Genomic DNA, 20,574 nt, shown 5'->3' on the forward strand with positions numbered 1-20,574 from the left:
TATATAGATATAATGCAGAGTGCAGGCTGCGGTATATACATATAATGCAGAGTGCAGGCTGCTGTATATACATATAATGCACAGTGCAGGCTGCTGTATATAGATATAATGCAGAGTGCAGGCTGCGGTATATACATATAATGCAGAGTGCAGGCTGCTGTATAAACATATAATGCAGAGTGCAGGCTGCTGTATATAGATATAATGCAGAGTGCAGGCTGCTGTATATAGATATAATGCAGAGTGCAGGCTGCTGTATATACATATAATGCAGAGTGCAGGCTGCTGTATATACCTATAATGCACAGTGCAGGCTGCTGTATATAGATATAATGCAGAGTGCAGGCTGCTGTATATACATATAATGCAGAGTGCAGGCTGCTGTATATAGATATAATGCAGAGTGCAGGCTGCTGTATATACCTATAATGCACAGTGCAGGCTGCTGTATATAGATATAATGCACAGTGCAGGCTGCTGTATATACATATAATGCAGAGTGCAGGCTGCTGTATATAGATATAATGCAGAGTGCAGGCTGCTGTATATACCTATAATGCACAGTGCAGGCTGCTGTATATAGATATAATGCACAGTGCAGGCTGCTGTATATACATATAATGCAGAGTGCAGGCTGCTGTATATAGATATAATGCAGAGTGCAGGCTGCTGTATATAGATATAATGCAGAGTGCAGGCTGCTGTATATACATATAATGCAGAGTGCAGGCTGCTGTATATACATATAATGCAGAGTGCAGGCTGCTGTATATAGATATAATGCAGAGTGCAGGCTGCTGTATATAGATATAATGCAGAGTGCAGGCTGCTGTACATAGATATAATGCACAGTGCAGGCTGCTGTATATAGATATAATGCACAGTGCAGGCTGCTGTATATAGATATAATGCAGAGTGCAGGCTGCTGTATATAGATATAATGCAGAGTGCAGGCTGCTGTATAAAGATATAATGCAGAGTACAGGCTGCTGTATATAGATATAATGCACAGTGCAGGCTGCTGTATATAGATATAATGCAGAGTGCAGGCTGCTGTATATAGATATAATGCAGAGTGCAGGCTGCTGTACATAGATATAATGCACAGTGCAGGCTGCTGTATATAGATATAATGCACAGTGCAGGCTGCTGTATATAGATATAATGCAGAGTGCAGGCTGCTGTATATAGACATAATGCAGAGTGCAGGCTGCTGTATATAGACATAATGCAGAGTGCAGGCTGCTGTATATAGATATAATGCAGAGTGCAGGCTGCTGTATATAGACATAATGCAGAGTGCAGGCTGCTGTATATACATATAATGCAGAGTGCAGGCTGCTGTACATACTACAGACAGTTCATTAGCAGCATACGGATAGCTGTCATGACTACGCCATCTACTCACTAGGTTGGGCTCTGTGGAAGCATGGCTGGGCTAGTGAATGATGGCCTCGGTTTGTGAGATGCAGATGATTCCAGACGTCCAGTATTTTGACTGATGATGGAAAACCATCTTCAAAAGGAGAAAACATTGTTATAGGAAAGGTGCGAGATGAGGAATAGTCACTGACAACCTACATACACAGCGCCACCCGCAGGCGCAGCTATTTCTTCCGACAGAACGGAGCATTTTTCCATAGTTCCTTATGCAACTTTATGGCTAATGAGCCCAAAAGCTGCACAAGCGAAAGAATAAAGGACTGAAGAGCAATACCTGACACCACCCAAAGTGGCGCTGTTTCTAAGATACAAAAAAAAAATCCTTCCCCCCCATTACTCAATTACAGGATATGTATTGCTGCAGTTGTATGGTCCCTATATTGTCCATCTGTATTCCTTGCACTTACGTTTTTTTCTCAGAGGTGGTCGGTGCCACCAGCTCATAGATCTGTGCTCTGTCCTCCCACTTGAATATGACAAAGAAGGCCTTGTTATCTGAAAGAAATGATATGTTCAATGGGATTTGGATTTTTAATGGCCGGCATGTAATGCCTAATTTGTCCTGCGGAGGCGCTGCAGGAAAAATGAGCACTTGCTGCCAGGACTTAGGTGGTTAATGAAAAAGGAATTCTGAAAATTAAACAAGAACATAGTTGTAGGGTATAACGCCTTCCTGACGATACCCATTCATTTTTGAAGTTGGAGGGTCTGGAGCGAAGCTGGAGGTACTGACCGGTAGCCACCTCCCGGGCCATAGCAGTGTTAAGCTTAACGATTGGACTCAGCATTAGCTTCCCGTCGGGAGCTGGGGTGATTGTCCGACTTTGGCACTTTAGAACTAAACGATCGTCCTGTTTTTGGAGCAGCATCAAGATGTCGTCCAAGAGAAGAACATGAACATCTGGAAAACAAGAGGAATAAGATGTTTCTCCAAGACTGGACCATGACCCAAGACCAAAGAGTATACACGACTCTCACCGACAGACTTGTCTTTGCTGACTCTCCACGTGAGCGCTCCTTCATAAATGAGGTTTTTCTTCGTAATGTCGATGTTCTGGCAAAATAAGTAAATGAGTATCATGGAACGCACAAAATCTAACTAACTGGGGCAAGTCTCCATTGAAGAACCCTCTTTAATCACTCAAAATGCCAAAATCTTGTACTTAAAGGGATTTTCACATTTTTGCAAGATGGATGTTACCGGATAGAGCTTGCAAAAACAAGCACTTTTGCAATTTACTGCTTTCAAAAATTGTCAGCCATTCTCGAGATATTAGTACTTTTCTTTTGTTTACAGTTTGTTGCCTAGGAGACCGACCACCGCTGCTGTTTATCTTGTAAGTTCTACACTGAAGGTGTCCAGGATAAGGAGAAAACAGCACGCTCAAGCGATTCTGGCCAGCTTGAATAGAAAAGAGCTTGTAAGCACTGCGTGTGTTTTGGAGTCGAGTAACAGTGGTCGGTCTCCAAGGCAACGAGCTGCAAAATAAAAATAAAAAAGTGTTAATATCTCAAGAACGGCTGAAAATTTTAAGAAGCTGTAAATTGCAAAAATGCTTGTATTTCCAAGCACTATCCAATAATACCCATTTATGAAAATGGGGAAAAAACCCTTTAAGGGAGGTCACTCCTTTAAAGGGGTTTATGCACAAAATATGTCAATATGTCAATCACCCAATCACAGAATAGAGGATGAATGTCTGATTGCTAGAGACCCCTCCGAACAGGTGTACCCTCTCACTATGCATGTAATTGAGAGTGGTGGAGCATGTTCACTGTGGATCCATTCATGTCTATAGGACTCATGAAGAAGGTCGTGCGCTGCACTTGGCTACCTCCACCAGTCCTATGGATACCTAATGGTGTTAACCCACAATGATGAGAAGCTGGAGATTGGGAACCCATGTTGTAGGGATTGTGAGTTCCCAATAGTGGTACATTGATCACCTGCCCTACGTATACTTGTCATTTGTGGGATAAGAGATGCCAGAATGGTAAGAAAGAACATTAAGTAGGGTCACTTCTCATTTTCTTATTTCAGATCCCCTTAAACCTAAATATGCTCCCATCATGCTTGGACTGGCCCACGGGAGAGCAGGTCAATCCTCCGGTGGGCCGCCACCTTCTTGTATGAGCTGTACTCTAATCACTATGTACAGACAATGGCGGAATCCTATTAATTTAACAAACTACCCAGATCATTGTTATATAAATTTGGGATTGAGGATATGTAGCTGAAAAGTGGGGCCCTGGAGTTGGCTACTGGTGGGCCCTTGGCTCCTCAGTCCGACACTGTACCCCACAAAGGCGCTTTGGGCTCTGTCATACAAGGTCAGGATCCCACAGGCCCATCAGGGTACTAGAAGAATAAAGCTGGCCATAAACTTGAGATCGGTAACTCTCGTGACCTCAGCATACACAGAAGGGCTCCACTTGGCCGAGTGCTCATGCGCTTTCAATGCCGGTTTGGCCAAATTCGGCACTCTTATCTAATGTGCATGGGAGCCATAGGGCTCTGAGAAAATAATAGGCTCCAAACAGCAAGCAGAAGACGACCCCATTTAGAAGCTCTATTTGGGTTTCTTCCTGCCTCTCGTTAAGTCTGAGGAACCTCAACTGAGAAATAGGCAAAGCGACCAAAATATCATTTCCCGCGCATAGTCGTTACCTTGAACTCCATGAACAGCGGATCATTGCTCTGCTTCAAGTTGGACGTGTCAAGACGTCTTTGGTAATCAAACAATTTCTGCAAAAGAAGCCAACGGTAACGATATTAAGAAGAGAACGATGAAGAGGTGTTACCCTTGATCTTCCGGATTTACCCCCACTCTACACTTCCTTGGCCATTGATTGTCTCGTACCATTTTGTTCTCCATTTCTCGCACTTCGGTGTTGACGTGATTTAGGATCTGCCGGCAGCATTCAGCCGCTTTCTGCACCCTTTGCTTCTCCTCTTCTTCCTCTGTTAGGATTCGACAAGATCACATTAATGGCGGAAAAGTCATTCGATCTCCCATATGGGAACCAAAACTATTGGACATGTTGAAATCCAACTGCCCCATCCTTTTCCAAAACATCTGACTTTAAAAAGGAGAGTCGGGACATCACCCATCACATTAGATGGTTGGTTGGTGCCACAAAAATTAAATTTGGACTATATATAAAAAAATGGGTTTTTCCTCACCATCCCCAGGGGCAGTGGTTAGTCTACGTTGATGCTCCTGGTGTTCAGTATTATCTGCAGTGCTCCAGCCAATCAGTGGCTTTCCTCGAGGTGCTCAGAGCCACTGAGCTCACTGATTGGCTGCAGAGCTGCAAATAACACCGCACACCAAAAGGCATGACGGGGGTCACAGTGCTGGACCCAGGGAGGGTGAGTAAAGCAGAGTTTGTTTGTTATCACTGTATGGTTTTAGGAGCACAACGAATGAGAACAGGCGCATTTTGCTTTGGCGTCACAACGAGCGAAGAGTATATGTCCTCACCCGTTAGGTTGGCGATGTTCTGCAGAAGAAGAGGATATTTGGTCAATCTCTGCATTTCAAACGGAATAATATCCTTCAGCTGGAGACGTCTACATTGCGGATTGCTTTCTGCTTCCTGAGGAGGGTAAAATGGCAAAAGATTAAGTCATAAACTTTGGGATTAAGATTCGAAAAATGATTCCTCCAGCCAGAAACAGCTCCATTCTTTGCTCAGGTTGGGTCCGGTATTGCAGCTCAGCCAAAACAGACTGGAGCTGTAATAGAAGTTCTGTTGCCAGTGGCCACCAATGGAGGGTCAACCATGAGGCCTTCAAAGAAAGAAGAGCTTCCTGCTTCCCTCCATTATGTTCTAGCCATCGGAAGGGGGCATTAGTGATCTGACCCTACTAATAGGTCATTGGAATAGGGTGGAACAATCCCTTTAATTGACCTGTAGAACACAAATTACCTGAATTAACTGTGTAAATCGAGGATCTTTCTTCTGCTTGTGCTTCAGTTGCTCCAGAGCAAATGGTTGGCGACTGCAAAACCTCGAGGAGATCTTCTGAAACCAGGATCCTTCAGTACCATCGAACTAGAGGAGACAACGACAGATGTGAATACACAAGGTCCTCACCTACTGCCTTCATATGTTTCTAGGCTGTTGCCTAGAAATCCTCCCAGGACGGACAGTCCCTGGAGGGAAATTATTGAGCATCTTCTACATAAAAGCAGAAGCCTCATGGATACACAGAGAAGGTCATTATCAAGAACCAGAGAAGGAAAAACAATTTCTTCCTCAAAGAGTTCATAGGAAAGTATAAAATATAAGAATATAACCTAAACAAAAATTTAAAGGGTGTTTTCCCCCCATTTTCATATATGACATTTTTGGATAGAGCTTGGATAAACAAGCACTTTTGTAATTTACTGCATATTAAAATTTGCAGCCGTTGTTGAGATATTAACATTTTTCATTTGTTTACAGCTTGTTGCCTAGGAGACCGACCACCGCTGCTTTCTTGTTTGTAAGCACTGTGCTAAAGCTGTCTGGGATCCGGAAGTAAAAGCGCACTCCAGAGTTCCTGGCCAGCTATAAAACATTGTTTAAAAGCACAATAAAAAAAAAAAAAAAAAAAAAAAAAGATTGTGACCACTGTGCATGGTCTGTTGTCTAGCAGCAGGGGTCAGTCTCCAAGGAAACGAGCAAAAAATACAATGAAAAGTGTTAATATTTCAAAAACGGCTGGGAATTTTCAGAAGCAGCAAATTGCAAAATTGCTTGTATTTACAAGAAGTATCCAATAATACACAATTTATGAAGATGGGAATATTTTAAAACTTTAAACATACATTACTTATGTGCTGATCGGCAGGATGTAACTGTATGTACAAGAAACACATCAATTCTAGAGATTACATTTTTTTTATTTTTATGGTGTTTACGGGTTAATTTCTTTATTGTTAAAGTGAGAAATCAAATTTTTCAGAAATTTGAAAAAAAAAAATATAAAAACTTTTTTCATATTTTTCCTATAACCTGCGATTGTTTGCTTCCTAGATACACTGCAATATCACAGTAGTTAAATAACTTTTTTGCAATGAATCCCAGCCACAGGCTAGTCTTCATAGGACTGAGATAGCAGCCATTGGGGGCTTTCACTATGGCCCTGGCTGACAACCGGGCTCCCATAATCGCGCTATTTAAATGCCGCTGTCAATGAGCGATGGCTAAATAGCAGAGATCAGATGAAGCTCTAATCGCTGCTCTTATTGGCTAATAATACAGCCTGCATCTCCTGGTTATGCTGCAGACTCATACCTAACCGGACTCAGTACTTGAGCCTGCTCTACACAGGCACCCTGCCCGGGCTCGGCTCCTGATCCTGCTTTATATACAGGCACCCTACACGGGCTCAGCTCCTGAGCCAATCTATAAACAGGCACCCTACAGGGACTCAGCTCCTGAGCCGAAATATAAACCGGCACCATACACGGGCTTAGTTCCTGATCCTGCTCGATACACAGGCACCCTACACGGGCTCAGCTCCTGAGCCTGCTTTATACACAGGCACCCTACATGGGCTTAGCTCCTGAGCTAAACTATAAACAGGCACCCTACACGAGCTTAGCTCCTGAGCCTGCTCGATACACAGGCACTCTATCCAGGCTCAGCTCCTGAGCCTGCTTTATACACAGGCACCCTACATGGGCTTAGCTCCTGAGCTGAACTATAAACAGGCACCCTACACGAGCTTAGCTCCTGAGCCTGCTCGATACACAGGCACTCTATCCAGGCTCAGCTCCTGAGCCTGCTTTATACACAGGCACCCTACATGGGCTTAGCTCCTGAGCTGAACTATAAACAGGCACTCTACACGGACTTAGCTCCTGAGCCTGCTCGATACACAGGCACTCTACCCAGGCTCAGCTCCTTGGCCTGCTTTATAAACAGGCACTCTACCCAGGCTTAGCCCCTGATCTATAAACCGACACCATACTTGGGCTCAACTCCTGAGCCTGCTCTGTACACAGGCACCATACCGGAGCTCAGCTCCAGAGACTGTTCTATACACAGGCACCCTACCCGGACTCAGCTTCTGAGCCGAACTATAAACAAGCACCCTACACGAGCTCAGATCCTGAGCCTGCTTTATACACAGGCACCCTACACGGGCTCAGCCCCAGATCCTGATCTATAAACAGACACCGTTCTTGGGCTCAGCTCCTGAGCCTGCTCTGTACACAGGCAGCCTACCCAGGCTCTGCTCCTGATTCCGATCTGTAAACAGGCACCCTACTCGAGCTCAGCCCGAACCTGCTCTATACACAGGCACCCTACCCAGGCTACACTCCTAAACCTGATCTATAAACAGACATCCTACTCGGGATCATCTCTTCAGCCTGCTCTGTACACAGGCACCCTACCCAGATGCAGCTCCTGATCCCGAACTATAAACAGGCACTCTATCCAGGCTCTGCTCCTAATTCCGATCTGCAAACAGGCACCCTACTCGAGCTCAGCCCCTGAGCCTGCTCTATACACAGGCACCCTACCCAGATGCACCTCCTGATCCCGATCTATAAACAGGCAGCTCACCAATCTTAGTACCTCTTTTAAGGATCAATGTATGTCCAGAAACCCTCTTCAGATACAATGGAGATGACCTGCAATATCAGACACAGCCCTTGGACCCCATCCATGTTCCACTTCTGGAAGACCTCCACTCACCCGATGCAGCAGTGTGCTCCCAATCTCATGGATGATGAAGTTGTTTTCCAAGCGCAGCTTCTTCAAGTTGTCCAAGAGTATAACTACAAAAGTCAGATTGGTAAGGATGTAAGACCACCAGGAGGAAGCAGCGGAAACATGTTGTATGAAAAACCCTGAAAAACTCACCATGCGCCTCAATCAGGTCATCAAGACTGGGGAAAATGTTCTCCAGCTCCGCAATGGGGTTCCAGACGTTCTTCATGGGAATATAGAAGATATCGTGTAACACATGGAGCATCCGCACGTGCGCGTGTTCAGTGAACAGCAGCTCTAAGCGGAGAAAGACCATATTTTTTGTTTACAAGCCATTTTCTTTTTTTTTTTATTCTATACAAAGCCAAATACTTGAGCAAAAAAAAAAGGGATTCTTATACCATTGATGACCTCTTGCCGCTTGATTTCGCTTTTCTTCAGCCTGAGGAGTGTTTCAGGGGGGACGAGATCCCTCCAGTTTGGGGGGTCATTCTCGGCCTCCAAAACGCGCGGCTCAGTCTCCTCAGACTGGGGAAGCAGAAAGGACTGTTGACCTTCTCCACTCCCTCCAGGCTCAGGGCTACAATGAAAAAAAGACAAAAAAAAGGATATAAAAATAAAATATTGGGTTCATCAAAGTAAACAACGAGAATCATGTCGTAGAGTCCGAAAGACGGTCACAAAAGACTGGAAATAGGTAGAAATATATGAGAAAATTACTTTTTATCTATTGAATCTCCAAACTTCAATTTATTTTTTTTACACAAAATTTCTACAAAAATTTCAAGCAATCCTTCCATTCCTTCAGGCGACCTCTTCCATTTCATTAACGCTTGATCTCTGTTTCTTGGGAAGTGGAGTGATGACCAATACGAGGACCATTACAACTTCAACATTGGTGGTCAGCTAGACCTTCCAGGAACTGAAATGGTCAATCAACTGCGCACTACCGGATCTCCGTTGCCCCCAAATCTTCGCTTAGATAGAGAGGACAATTGCACCAGACTATAGATATTACTGGGAAACAGATGACTTTTCACAGTAGGACAAAATTAAAAAAGGTTGTGAATTATCTATAAAAAGATGGCCTACAACAGGCACTTGTTCAATAGTCCTCCTGTGGTCTTCATCTCCATGCATGAATGTGACCATCACATACATCTATGGGATTACCCTAGCCATTCACTGGCTTCGGCGATGATGCTCAGGGGCAGGGCATGAGTCCACCATGGCCAATGATTTGCTAGAGTGATCCCATGGATGTGTGTGATGTCATCAATAACAGAGACCATCAGGGTCCACCAGAGCGTCAGCCAAGAATTTTTATCTTACATTTTTTATTTTTAGATCATCGCCTACAATTCGTTGTAGGCCCTTTGGATGATGAACATCTGGAGATGGTTAACCTAGAAATTGAAAAGCACATTTCTTTTCCGTGACATGGCAAAACTCTACCATTGAGCCTTGACAATTAGGTAGCAATTCTGAATTAAGTGGCGTGCAAATTTTGGTAAAATTTTGTCATGTCATTTTTTGAAATAAAAGAGTAAAATAACTTTAGAAAACACAATCCAGACCCATCAATAACCACAATCTAATTTCAAAACACAAGAACATTAAGAAAAAATCCCAATAGACGAGGTTTATCCTCCCAACGTACGTGACGCTGCCTGATTTTGACTTGCTTGAGGAGACCTGCATGTCGTTGGCTCGGGCGGCAGCCTCCAGGTCCACGTCGCTGCGAGAGCGCGTCTGCTTGCCTTTGGCTGAACCTCGCTGTGAACGCTTGCGCTCGTAAACTCGTAAGCTCTCTGAGCGCCCCAGCTTACTAGAATGCCTGTCCGGTTGAAGGAGTCGAAGAAAGGGTACGATGGTGTCCCGAACGTCGAACGATGGAGAGGAGATGGGACGCGGTGAGAGTTGCCATGCAATGGAGGAGTAGATAGATTTGGTCAGGAGACATGGGAGATTAACCAAGGACATAAAAAAAAGAGTAAAGAAAAAAGAAAAGACAAAAGGAAGGGGCTGCGGAGAAGATCAAGGAATCTGTGGCAGGAGAAGGTGGGATGGGAAGGTTTAATGTTGGAAATGCAATAACATGAACAAAGCATGTGATGGGTCAAATCATTGACCAGTAAGGAGGCAAGGGGTGCAGCAGGAATTCGGAAGCAAAGTTTGGCTGTCAGGATCCATACAAAACCGAAGACCATTAATCTAAACGCTCCTTTGATACCTACACAATGTATGACCATCTCACAAATACCTTGGATAATCCGGAAAACCAAGCTAAAGCAAGAGGTCTTGTAACGTTACTCGTTTTTACCTTCACAGCTGGAATCTGGTTGCAGAAAGGGTCCCATAAAATGACCAACTACACTCAGAACCAAAAAATAGCCCCTGTAAAATGGATATTTAATTTCAAAAACCCATTTTCCAAAATGCTTAGTTAATAGAGAGGAGTCCTTCATTCAAGATCTTCATCTTTTGACTAAATTGGAGAGACGTTTATAAACGGTGCCTCTTGTTCTGGAGGACCTATCTGTCCAGAATTACTCACTGGTCTGAATGGACCTTGTGTAATGCTTCATTTTCCCTGTGGGGGTGCTGTGGGGAAACTGAGCGCTTACAGAAAGATTTTCCCACAAATTAAAGATGATCGCTGGGGATCTTAGAAGAGGGACACTTTTTGATCAGCTAAATCAAGGTACTTATCTAACCAATAGCGATCGTCCAAAGTAGAAAACCCTTTAAAGATGATGTCCTCCATTCATTTTGGGCACCCCAATCCTGTGTCCACTAATTTACCATTGGTGGGGCATCTCTAAAATGTAAAATAAATCTAGCCTTGCTCATGAGATAGCTGTTGACCATCTTCAATAAACCTCTATCTGCCCCTATACACATGTGCACATGACCAATCATCCAAGAGTTTTTAACGGGGAGAGGAAAGAAGAGGCTTTCAGAGTCTCTCTCCTGAAAACAAAAGGATCAGACGTGGAAATTCCAACAGCCCAAACCATCTCAATCCCGAAATCATCTGTAGGGATAAAGTAGAGTGGTCTATGGAGAAGAGCTCCAGTCACAGCCCCTGGACAAGAATGGCGCTGTTTCCGCAAAAGTTTAAAAAAAAAAAATCTGTTGCGGCAAAAGGTAAAACGGGGGTTTGCAGATCAGCAAAGCGAAGGAGATAGAAGGAAACTGGGCAGAATGTTTAATACTTAGCCGGGCTCTATAACAAGCCTCTAGCAAATCTCCCGGGATATCAGATGACAAACATGCACTGACCTTTTCTTCCGTCTGTGAACAGAGCAGGCAAGGGTTAAATCATTCCATACAGATGCCCTAGTTTTGGCACTGAAAGCTCAGCAGACAGGGGGCGCCACATCCATGAACGGGACCATTGTGTTACTCATCGGGGGTAACACAGAACAGAGCATATACATCTGCCAGAGCATATACATCCGCCAGAGCATATACACCCGCCAGAGCATATACACCCGCCACAGCATATACATCCGCCAGAGCATATACACCCGCCAGAGCATATACATCCGCCAGAGCATATACACCCGCCAGAGCATATACATCCGCCAGAGCATATACATCCGCCAGAGCATATACATCCGCCAGAGCATATACACCCGCCAGAGCATATACACCCGCCAGAGCATATACACCCGCCAGAGCATATACACCCGCCAGAGCATATACACCCGCCAGAGCATATACACCCGCCAGAGCATATACACCCACCAGAGCATATACACCCGCCAGAGCATATACACCCGCCAGAGCATATACACCCACCAGAGCATATACACCCGCCAGAGCATATACACCCGCCAGAGCATATACACCCGCCAGAGCATATACACCCGCCAGAGCATATACATCCGCCAGAGCATATACATCCGCCAGAGCATATACACCCGCCAGAGCATATACACCCGCCAGAGCATATACACCCGCCAGAGCATATACACCCGCCAGAGCATATACACCCGCCAGAGCATATACACCCGCCAGAGCATATACACCCACCAGAGCATATACACCCGCCAGAGCATATACACCCGCCAGAGCATATACACCCACCAGAGCATATACACCCGCCAGAGCATATACACCCGCCAGAGCATATACACCCGCCAGAGCATATACACCCGCCAGAGCATATACACCCGCCAGAGCATATACACCCGCCAGAGCATATACACCCACCAGAGCATATACACCCGCCAGAGCATATACACCCGCCAGAGCATATACACCCGCCAGAGCATATACACCCACCAGAGCATATACACCCGCCAGAGCATATACACCCGCCAGAGCATATACACCCGCCACAGCATATACATCCGCCAGAGCATATACATCCGCCAGAGCATATACACCTGCCAGAGCATATACATCCGCCAGAGCATATACATCCGCCAGAGCATATACACCCGCCAGAGCATATACATCCGCCAGAGCATATACATCCGCCAGAGCATATACATCCGCCAGAGCATATACACCCGCCAGAGCATATACACCCGCCAGAGCATATACACCCGCCAGAGCATATACACCCACCAGAGCATATACACCCGCCAGAGCATATACATCCGCCAGAGCATATACACCCGCCAGAGCATATACACCCGCCAGAGCATATACACCCGCCAGAGCATATACACCCGCCAGAGCATATACACCCGCCAGAGCATATACACCCGCCAGAGCATATACACTCGCCAGAGCATATACATCCGCCAGAGCATATACACCCGCCAGAGCATATACACCCGCCAGAGCATATACACCCGCCAGAGCATATACACCCGCCAGAGCATATACACCCGCCAAAGCATATACACTCGCCAGAGCATATACACCCGCCAGAGCATATACACTCGCCAGAGCATATACATCCGCCAGAGCATATACATCCGCCAGAGCATATACATCCGCCAGAGCATATACATCCGCCAGAGCATATACACCCGCCAGAGCATATACATCCGCCAGAGCATATACATCCGCCAGAGCATATACTGTGCTGCCAAGCAAACGAAAGGCCCCAAGAACGGACCTGAGCTACAGCAGGATGGCACAAAATCTGAAGCACGCCACAAGACATTACAGATGGAGTAAAATCAAAGTCCACTATATACGAGGAGGTTGTGAACCAAGACGATGTCAAAGGACAAGCCAAATGTGGACACAATGAAGGATGCTGGGGAGACATGGACAGCAGAGAGGACAGGCGAATATCATTAGGACAGGGATGCAAAAAAACAAACATCCAAAGTGCAGGAGAACCAGATCTTCATGGTCACCAAGAACCAAAAGCGGTTGGTTGTAGCAGCTTTATTTTTGGCTTTCTTCAGGTAGGCCTTGACAAGTGTTCTTCAGGTAGGCCATGACAAGTGTTCTTCAGGTAGGCCATGACAAGTGTTCTTCAGGTAGGCCATGACCAGTGTTCTTCAGGTAGACCATGACAAGTGGAAGCTACACAAGCTTGGGGAGAAGTGCACTATGGTGGAGTATTATTGGTGAAGCATGTTCACCAAGCCGGTGAAATTTCAGCAAAGAAAAATGGGATTTGGAAGGAAACGGCAAGGTTGGAGAATTCTTCCATCCATCAACTTGGATCATCAAAGCAGCAGAAGGGGGTTTACTATCAGCAGGCAGGGATTGCATAGCGAGGCCGCAGGAATTGGGAGACATGGGGTTGCTGTTGGGAACATGTATGGGCTCCCGGTGACGTCTTACCTGTCATTCTCGGCGCTGTCTTCTTGCTGTTCTGTCGGGTAAAGTTCTGTGGTCGGAGAACCTTTGGAGACGTCAGTGATATCGATAGAAGACGTTGCATCAGAAACTGGAGAGAGTAGAGGAAAGCAAAAACAAAAAATGTAGGGACCTGGTGTAAGCCCCCAAACCACCCACTGACCAAGTAACATCTACCCAGGGTCCCGCAGCTCAGATTGGTTTAACGAACAAGTGAAAAAGTAGGAGATGGATGCACCATAATCACTGACAACACTCGGCTAGATCCGCATGTAACTGACCGGTGTCACCTTCACTGGGTTCGCTGGGTGGTGGATGTATGGTCACCATCACGCCCGGGTCAGGACTATCTATGGAGCCCTTCGGCTTCCCCATGTTGCTGTCACTTCGATCAAAGGTCCTCTGCCCATGGCTGATTTTTCTCTCTGGAATGGCCGGCTTTTCAGCTGCAGGAGCAGAAAGGAGAACATCAAACCAACAAGAACATTCTCATAACCCCGCATCACAAAGGACCGGTCAGAAAATCCAGAGGGCACCTAATCATTCATCAGTCACTAAAGTAAGAACATAAATAACGTTACAAAACAAAAAAGGGGCAAAATCAAATATTGTTAGTAGGGGAAATAAAAAGGGGGGAACTCTCTGCCCACTCCGGGTGTCAGGGGATTTATTTATTTTCAAAAGCCTCAGTCCCAGCAAAACTGACCAAGCTGTAAACTACTACAACTGCGACAATTCTAGCAATCAATCGTTTTATGCATATTAGTGGCAGCCATGACTTAGAGAACAGCTGGAATCTTCACTCATTTCCAGATCACAAGCTGTTCCAAGTTTCAGACTTGTGATGCGCCCCTCTCAGTAATACAGGCTGGATGTACAGTTACTAGCTCTCATGTATCAGGACAGCTTCATTCCTGTACTGACTTCCCCTTCTTCTCCGCCTCTGTCGATTCTGTAGTAGGTGGTCCCTCCTCACACAGGTACTTAGCCTGCATGATTCCCACCTACCTACCCCTGTAAAGTCTGATATGGGTGCTCTTTTGTGTACATAGATATGTAGTCTTTGCGATCCCCCTACTTCTCCCTGTAAAGTCTGCCATGGTGATCTCCTGTATACACAAAATCACAGTACGCATGATTCAGCCATCCCTATCCACACAGGATCTGCCTTAGGTGCTCTGCTTTTCCACAGATGTATAGCCTGTGCAATTCCCACTTCATCTCCAGGTAAAACCTAAAATGGATGCTTTCCTGTTTACACAGAAAAATAAACTTTTTGATTCCCACCCCCAATCCTTGCACATTCTTTCATGGGTACTACTCTCCTCATGCAGAAATATTTCCCTGTGTCTGTTTACACTCAATACAGTTCAATTTGTGCGATCTTCCATTTCTGAAGACTTGGATGCTTTCCTCTCTCTCCACAATTTAATCCACCATTTAAAGCCTCATCTTCCCTTTCTGAAGACTTGGATGCTTTCCTCCCTCTCCACAATTTAATCTGCCATGTAAAGCCTTAACTTCCCTTTCTGAAGACATGGTAGATCAAATTGTGGAGAGGGAGGAAAGTATCCAAGTTTTCAGCAAGGGAAGATGAGGCTTTACATGACAGATCGAATTGTGGAGAGGGAGGAACACATCCAAGTCTTCAGAAAGAGAAGACGAGGCTTTATATGGCAGATCGAATTGTGGAAAGGGAGGAAAGCATCCAAGTCTTCAGAAAGAGAAGACGAGGCTTTACATTGCAGATAAAATTGTGGAGAGGGAGGAACGCATCCAAGTCTTCAGAAAGAGAAGACGAGGCTTTACATGGCAGATCGAATTGTGGAGAGGGAGGAAAGCATCCAAGTTTTCAGAAAGGGAAGACGAGGCATTACATGGCAGATCGAATTGTGGAGAGGGAGGAAAGCATCCCAGTCTTCAGAAAGGGAAGACGAGGCTTTACATGGCAGATCGAATTGTGGAGAGGGAGGAAAGCATCCAAGTCTTCAGAGAGGGAAGACGAGGCATTGCATGGCAGATCGAATTGTGGAGAGGGAGGAAAGCATACATGTAAATTCTCATTTGAATTGCTAACCCATACACATCAGATAAAACAATCAACCTCGTGTATGATGGCCTCCCAACTTTCCACTGAGGGAGATGATGTTGGGAAATATAAGGATCGGACTGTTTAATGTTGATCATTTAATCTTTTAGTTTTAGCTCATACTTGCTCGCCCCATAACCAACACAAAGGTTGGCCAAGCCAAACATTCATGTGCATGGGGAGCCAGGAAAGATAGCTGTCGAGCAAATGAGCGATTGGTCGAGAGTTATCTAAGGTAAATAAACTAACACTGAGAGAACAGATTACATCAGTCCCAACAGGAGTAGTGTGCTAGGGAAACTACATCATAAGCAACAAGGTAACCTGCCAGGAAAAGGAGTAGCACAGACTCTACAACAGCAAAAAAAAAAATAGAAAACTATGGAGAAAGTTGCCTTATTTTTAGGAAGCAAATGGACAAAATTTTAGTACAAAAGTGTCCACAGCGTTTACACTATGGGAACGACTTTTTTTCTTTGAAGAGACTGAAGCTCATAAATTTCTCACACCTACAGCAAAGCCTGGGCAAAGTGCCAGTTTCTACACCATAATTTTCCTAAAGATGGCTGCCCAACCTCCTCAAGGGTGAGATAAGAATTTCATGACTGTTGTAGGGGTGCTTAAAGGGGGGTAGTCCATCAATAGGGAAAATTTTTAGCTACTTTAAAATAATTACAATCGGGGGTTAAAAATAATTTTTGTAATTGGGTTTAATTAAAAATTTTGCACCGTTTGCCTTCGAGAGCATCTGTGTTGCACAGTCTATTGGTGGCTGCAGAAGGAGTTAACTGAAGATCTGTCAGTAAACGGAGCAAAATTTTTAATGAAATCCAATTACAAAAATGATTTTCATCCCCAAATACATGCAAATAAGTAAAAAACCAAAAACTGTTGAAAGCCCCTTTAAATCTACTGTAAGCGAGGAGGGTCATTCTTTGCAAAATTTCAATTGTGACACTAGAAGGCAGGTTGTGGGACTGAGGCTTTAGTCTGGGCATAGTCACATAGGGCCGCAATCCTAACTCGTCCTGTCACAAACAAGTTAAGTGCATTAGTCAGAAGTGGCCCCCATGCTGCAAAGCAACCCCCCACCCACCCCCGTGGTGAAGTTTTGGTACATTCCATCATGCGGTTGTTTGAATGGTGACATAAGTGAGAAGTTTGGAATTGGGGAGATAAAAAAGGAAGAATGTTGGGTCTGTATTCTGAAGATACCTTCAGCCTCAACCTTTGTCGGTCTGGTCTCAAAATCTGTGAAAAACACGGGGAGGAGCAGAGAGAAGGAAAGAAAAACAAAAAACAAGCGATGAAGATGAGCAGGGACAAGGACGCCAACCACAACCCCTCCGCGTCACTCAGCCATCCACTGCGCCCCGCTAAGGGTCCATCATATACATCACTAGCATCTCAGAACCATTTATGGCTTCATTCCTGAGCACAGGTGAGGAGATGGTTCTCCAAGGAAGCAGCCATGTATTTCCAATCCTGGACAACCCCTTTAAGGAAGGAACAATCATACAAGAGAAGAAAGGCGGCTGGGAATGGAGGAAGAATGGAGGAAGATCGGAGGAAGAAGGGAGGAAGATCAGAGGAAGAAGGGAGGAAGAAGGGAGGAAGAAGGGAGGAAGAAGGGAGGAAGATCGGAGGAAGAAGGGAGGAAGAAGGGAGGAAGATCGGAGGAAGATCGGAGGAAGAAGGGAGGAAGAAGGGAGGAAGAAGGGAGGAAGAAGGGAGGAAGATCAAAGGAAGATCAGAGGAAGATCAAAGGAAGATCAGAGGAAGATCAGAGGAAGATCAGAGGAAGATCAGAGGAAGATCAGAGGAAGAACGGAGTAAGATGAGAGGAAGAATGGAGGAAGATCAGAGGAAGATGAGAGGAAGAATGGAGGAAGAATAGAGGAAGATCCGAGGAAGAATGGAGGAAGATCGGAGGAAGAATGGAGGAAGATCCGAGGAAGAAGAAGATAAGAAAAAGATCAGAGGAAGATCAGAGGAAGAACGGAGTAAGATCAGAGGAAGAACGGAGTAAGATCAGAGGAAGAACGGAGTAAGATCAGAGGAAGATCGGAGGAAAATCAGAGGAAAATCAGAGGAAAATCAGAGGAAAATCAGAGGAAAATCAGAGGAAAATCAGAGGAAAATCAGAGGAAAATCAGAGGAAAATCAGAGGAAAATCAGAGGAAGATAGGAGGAAGAATAGAAGATGAATGGAGGAAGATTGGAGGAAGAATGGAGGAAGATCAAAGGAAGAATGGAGGAAGATCAGAGGAAGATCGGAGGAAGAATAGAGGATGAATGGAGGAAGATCGGAGTAAGAATGGAGGAAGATCAGAGGAAGAATGGAGGAAGATCAGAGAGAAACGACTAAGCGGAAAGACAGATTAATAGCAAAAAATGAAAAAGAGAAAGAATGGATCAGAGACGACCAATAGATACGTGCAGCAAGTAACAGGGAGCAAAAAGCAGAGGACGGGACAACCCAGGATCAACGCTGCAGAACAGTCACTACACACAAGTGTGCAAAATCCTCCAGAAAAGGGGATTTAGTGAGTGCAGCTCTGGAGTATAATACAGGATGTAACTCAGGATCAGTAATGTAATGTATGTACACAGTGACTGCACCAGCAGAATAGTGAGTGCAGCTCTGGAGTATAATACAGGATGTAACTCAGGATCAGTATTGTAATGTATGTACACAGTGACTGCACCAGCAGAATAGTGAGTGCAGCTCTGGGGTATAATACAGGATGTAACTCAGGATCAGTAATGTAATGTATGTACACAGTGACTGCAGCAGCAGAATAGTGAGTGCAGCTCTGGGGTGTAATACAGGATGTAACTCAGGATCAGTAATGTAATATATGTACACAGTGACTGCACCAGCAGAATAGTGAGTGCAGCTCTGGGGTATAATACAGGATGTAACTCAGGATCAGTAATGTAATGTATGTACACAGTGACTGCACCAGCAGAATAGTGAGTGCAGCTCTGGAGTATAATACAGGATGTAACTCAGGATCAGTATTGTAATGTATGTACACAGTGACTGCACCAGCAGAATAGTGAGTGCAGCTCTGGAGTATAATACAGGATGTAACTCAGGATCAGTAATGTATGTACACAGTGACTGCACCAGCAGAATAGTGAGTGCAGCTCTGGGGTATAATACAGGATGTAACTCAGGATCAGTAATGTAATGTATGTACACAGTGACTGCACCAGCAGAATAGTGAGTGCAGCTCTGGGGTATAATACAGGAAGTAACTCAGGATCAGTAATGTAATGTATGTACACAGTGACTGCACCAGCAGAATAGTGAGTGCAGCTCTGGGGTATAATACAGGAGGTAAATAAGGATCAGTAATGTAATGTATGTACACAGTGACTGCACCAGCAGAATAGTGAGTGCAGCTCTGGGATATAATGCAGGAAGTAAGAAGTTTCCCTATATGAGCAGTGATTGTCCAAACCAAATCTTTAATGGGGGCTTTATGAGACATGCACCTTTACAGCTTGATCACAGTGCTGCAGGAGCAGGGTGGGCACTGACGCGTAGCACGCAGCTCCCTGTATAACCAGTAACGTCACATATCGGCCTGTACTCACTGTGCGGAGTTTCATTGCGGTTCCAGATACTGAAGGGTTTTTTAGGTTTCAAGGTCTCGTCCGGCTTCTTTGCAGACACCTGGACACAGAGAGGACGGTAATGGCGAGACTGGATGGAAGCAATCTATTCACTGACAGCAAGCACAGATCCTATACACAAATCCCCTCCGCATACAGATCACTGCCCAGTCGCCATCACTCACCATTTTCCTGAAAAAGCCACTTTTGGATTTCTTGCTATCCGCCACCTTGGTCTTCACCCCGATGTGCTTCATGTAGGCAGCTATGGCGTGGACGATGGCGGAACTGCAACCAAGGAGCGCAAATCAATGAGCACAGAACTCAGCCGTCCTATAAGGCGCCCAGTGCTCGGTGCTAGATAGGCGGCTCAGACACTGCATTACAGGGCAGCTGCCTACAGGTGGCGCCAGAGACTATACTCTTCCTTCTGGATGAGAGCTTATTTGCATAATTTTCCCATGAAACATTGCTTGGAGGACACAAACAGTAAGATCTCCAGAAGGAGAACAGCACCAGCCCAGTGTTGTAAAGAAAAATCAGAGCTCAGGAATCAGCGCCGGCTGTGAGCACCGGGGAAGAGCGCGGCAGATGTGGGGGGGCTCAGATGGCGGCAGGGGGGACATTATATTATCCACAGCAGGTCAGGAGGGGACGCGGCATTACCTTTTCTCCTCGTCCGTAGAGATGTTTGGGCTGAAAAAAAGAAGGAGAAGATCAGAGATCAGCGCTGGTGACCACAGTAACCAGTACATGACCCCACCGACACCGCGGGATAATCAATGAGAATAGTGAGTGCAGCTCTGGAGTATAATACAGGATGTAACTCAGTCAGTAATGTAATGTATGTACACAGTGACTGCACCAGCAGAATAGTGAGTGCAGCTCTGGGGGATAATACAGGATGTAACTCAGGATAAGTAATGTAA

The 20,574-nt window shown here is 45.2% G+C and overlaps 1 protein-coding gene across 6 annotated transcripts in view; it reads right to left on the reverse strand.

Annotated features, from left to right (window-relative positions):
- The window catches only part of ARHGEF1 (Rho guanine nucleotide exchange factor 1), an 83,058-nt gene that overhangs the window by 14,312 nt on the left and 48,172 nt on the right, over positions 1-20,574 (reverse strand). For 2 of the 6 annotated variants that reach the window (XM_069740905.1, XM_069740910.1), the window contains 19 exons: positions 20,312-20,341; positions 19,831-19,933; positions 19,628-19,706; positions 17,237-17,272; positions 14,214-14,378; positions 13,918-14,023; positions 11,440-11,451; positions 9,815-9,991; positions 8,556-8,734; positions 8,308-8,451; positions 8,140-8,222; positions 5,377-5,502; positions 4,929-5,043; positions 4,305-4,405; positions 4,112-4,189; positions 2,422-2,497; positions 2,177-2,344; positions 1,851-1,938; positions 1,409-1,516 (listed from right to left, as the gene is read on the reverse strand). In XM_069740905.1, coding sequence (XP_069597006.1) covers positions 1,409-1,516; positions 1,851-1,938; positions 2,177-2,344; positions 2,422-2,497; positions 4,112-4,189; positions 4,305-4,405; positions 4,929-5,043; positions 5,377-5,502; positions 8,140-8,222; positions 8,308-8,451; positions 8,556-8,734; positions 9,815-9,991; positions 11,440-11,451; positions 13,918-14,023; positions 14,214-14,378; positions 17,237-17,272; positions 19,628-19,706; positions 19,831-19,933; positions 20,312-20,341 — 1,974 coding nt within the window. The remainder of the gene's footprint in view (positions 1-1,408; positions 1,517-1,850; positions 1,939-2,176; positions 2,345-2,421; positions 2,498-4,111; positions 4,190-4,304; positions 4,406-4,928; positions 5,044-5,376; positions 5,503-8,139; positions 8,223-8,307; positions 8,452-8,555; positions 8,735-9,814; positions 9,992-11,439; positions 11,452-13,917; positions 14,024-14,213; positions 14,379-17,236; positions 17,273-19,627; positions 19,707-19,830; positions 19,934-20,311; positions 20,342-20,574) is intronic. The other 4 variants (XM_069740907.1, XM_069740906.1, XM_069740908.1 and 1 more) reach the window with 4 other exon arrangements.

The sequence above is a fragment of the Ranitomeya imitator genome, chromosome 10 (assembly GCF_032444005.1).
Source record: "Ranitomeya imitator isolate aRanImi1 chromosome 10, aRanImi1.pri, whole genome shotgun sequence".
NCBI lineage: Eukaryota > Metazoa > Chordata > Amphibia > Anura > Dendrobatidae > Ranitomeya > Ranitomeya imitator.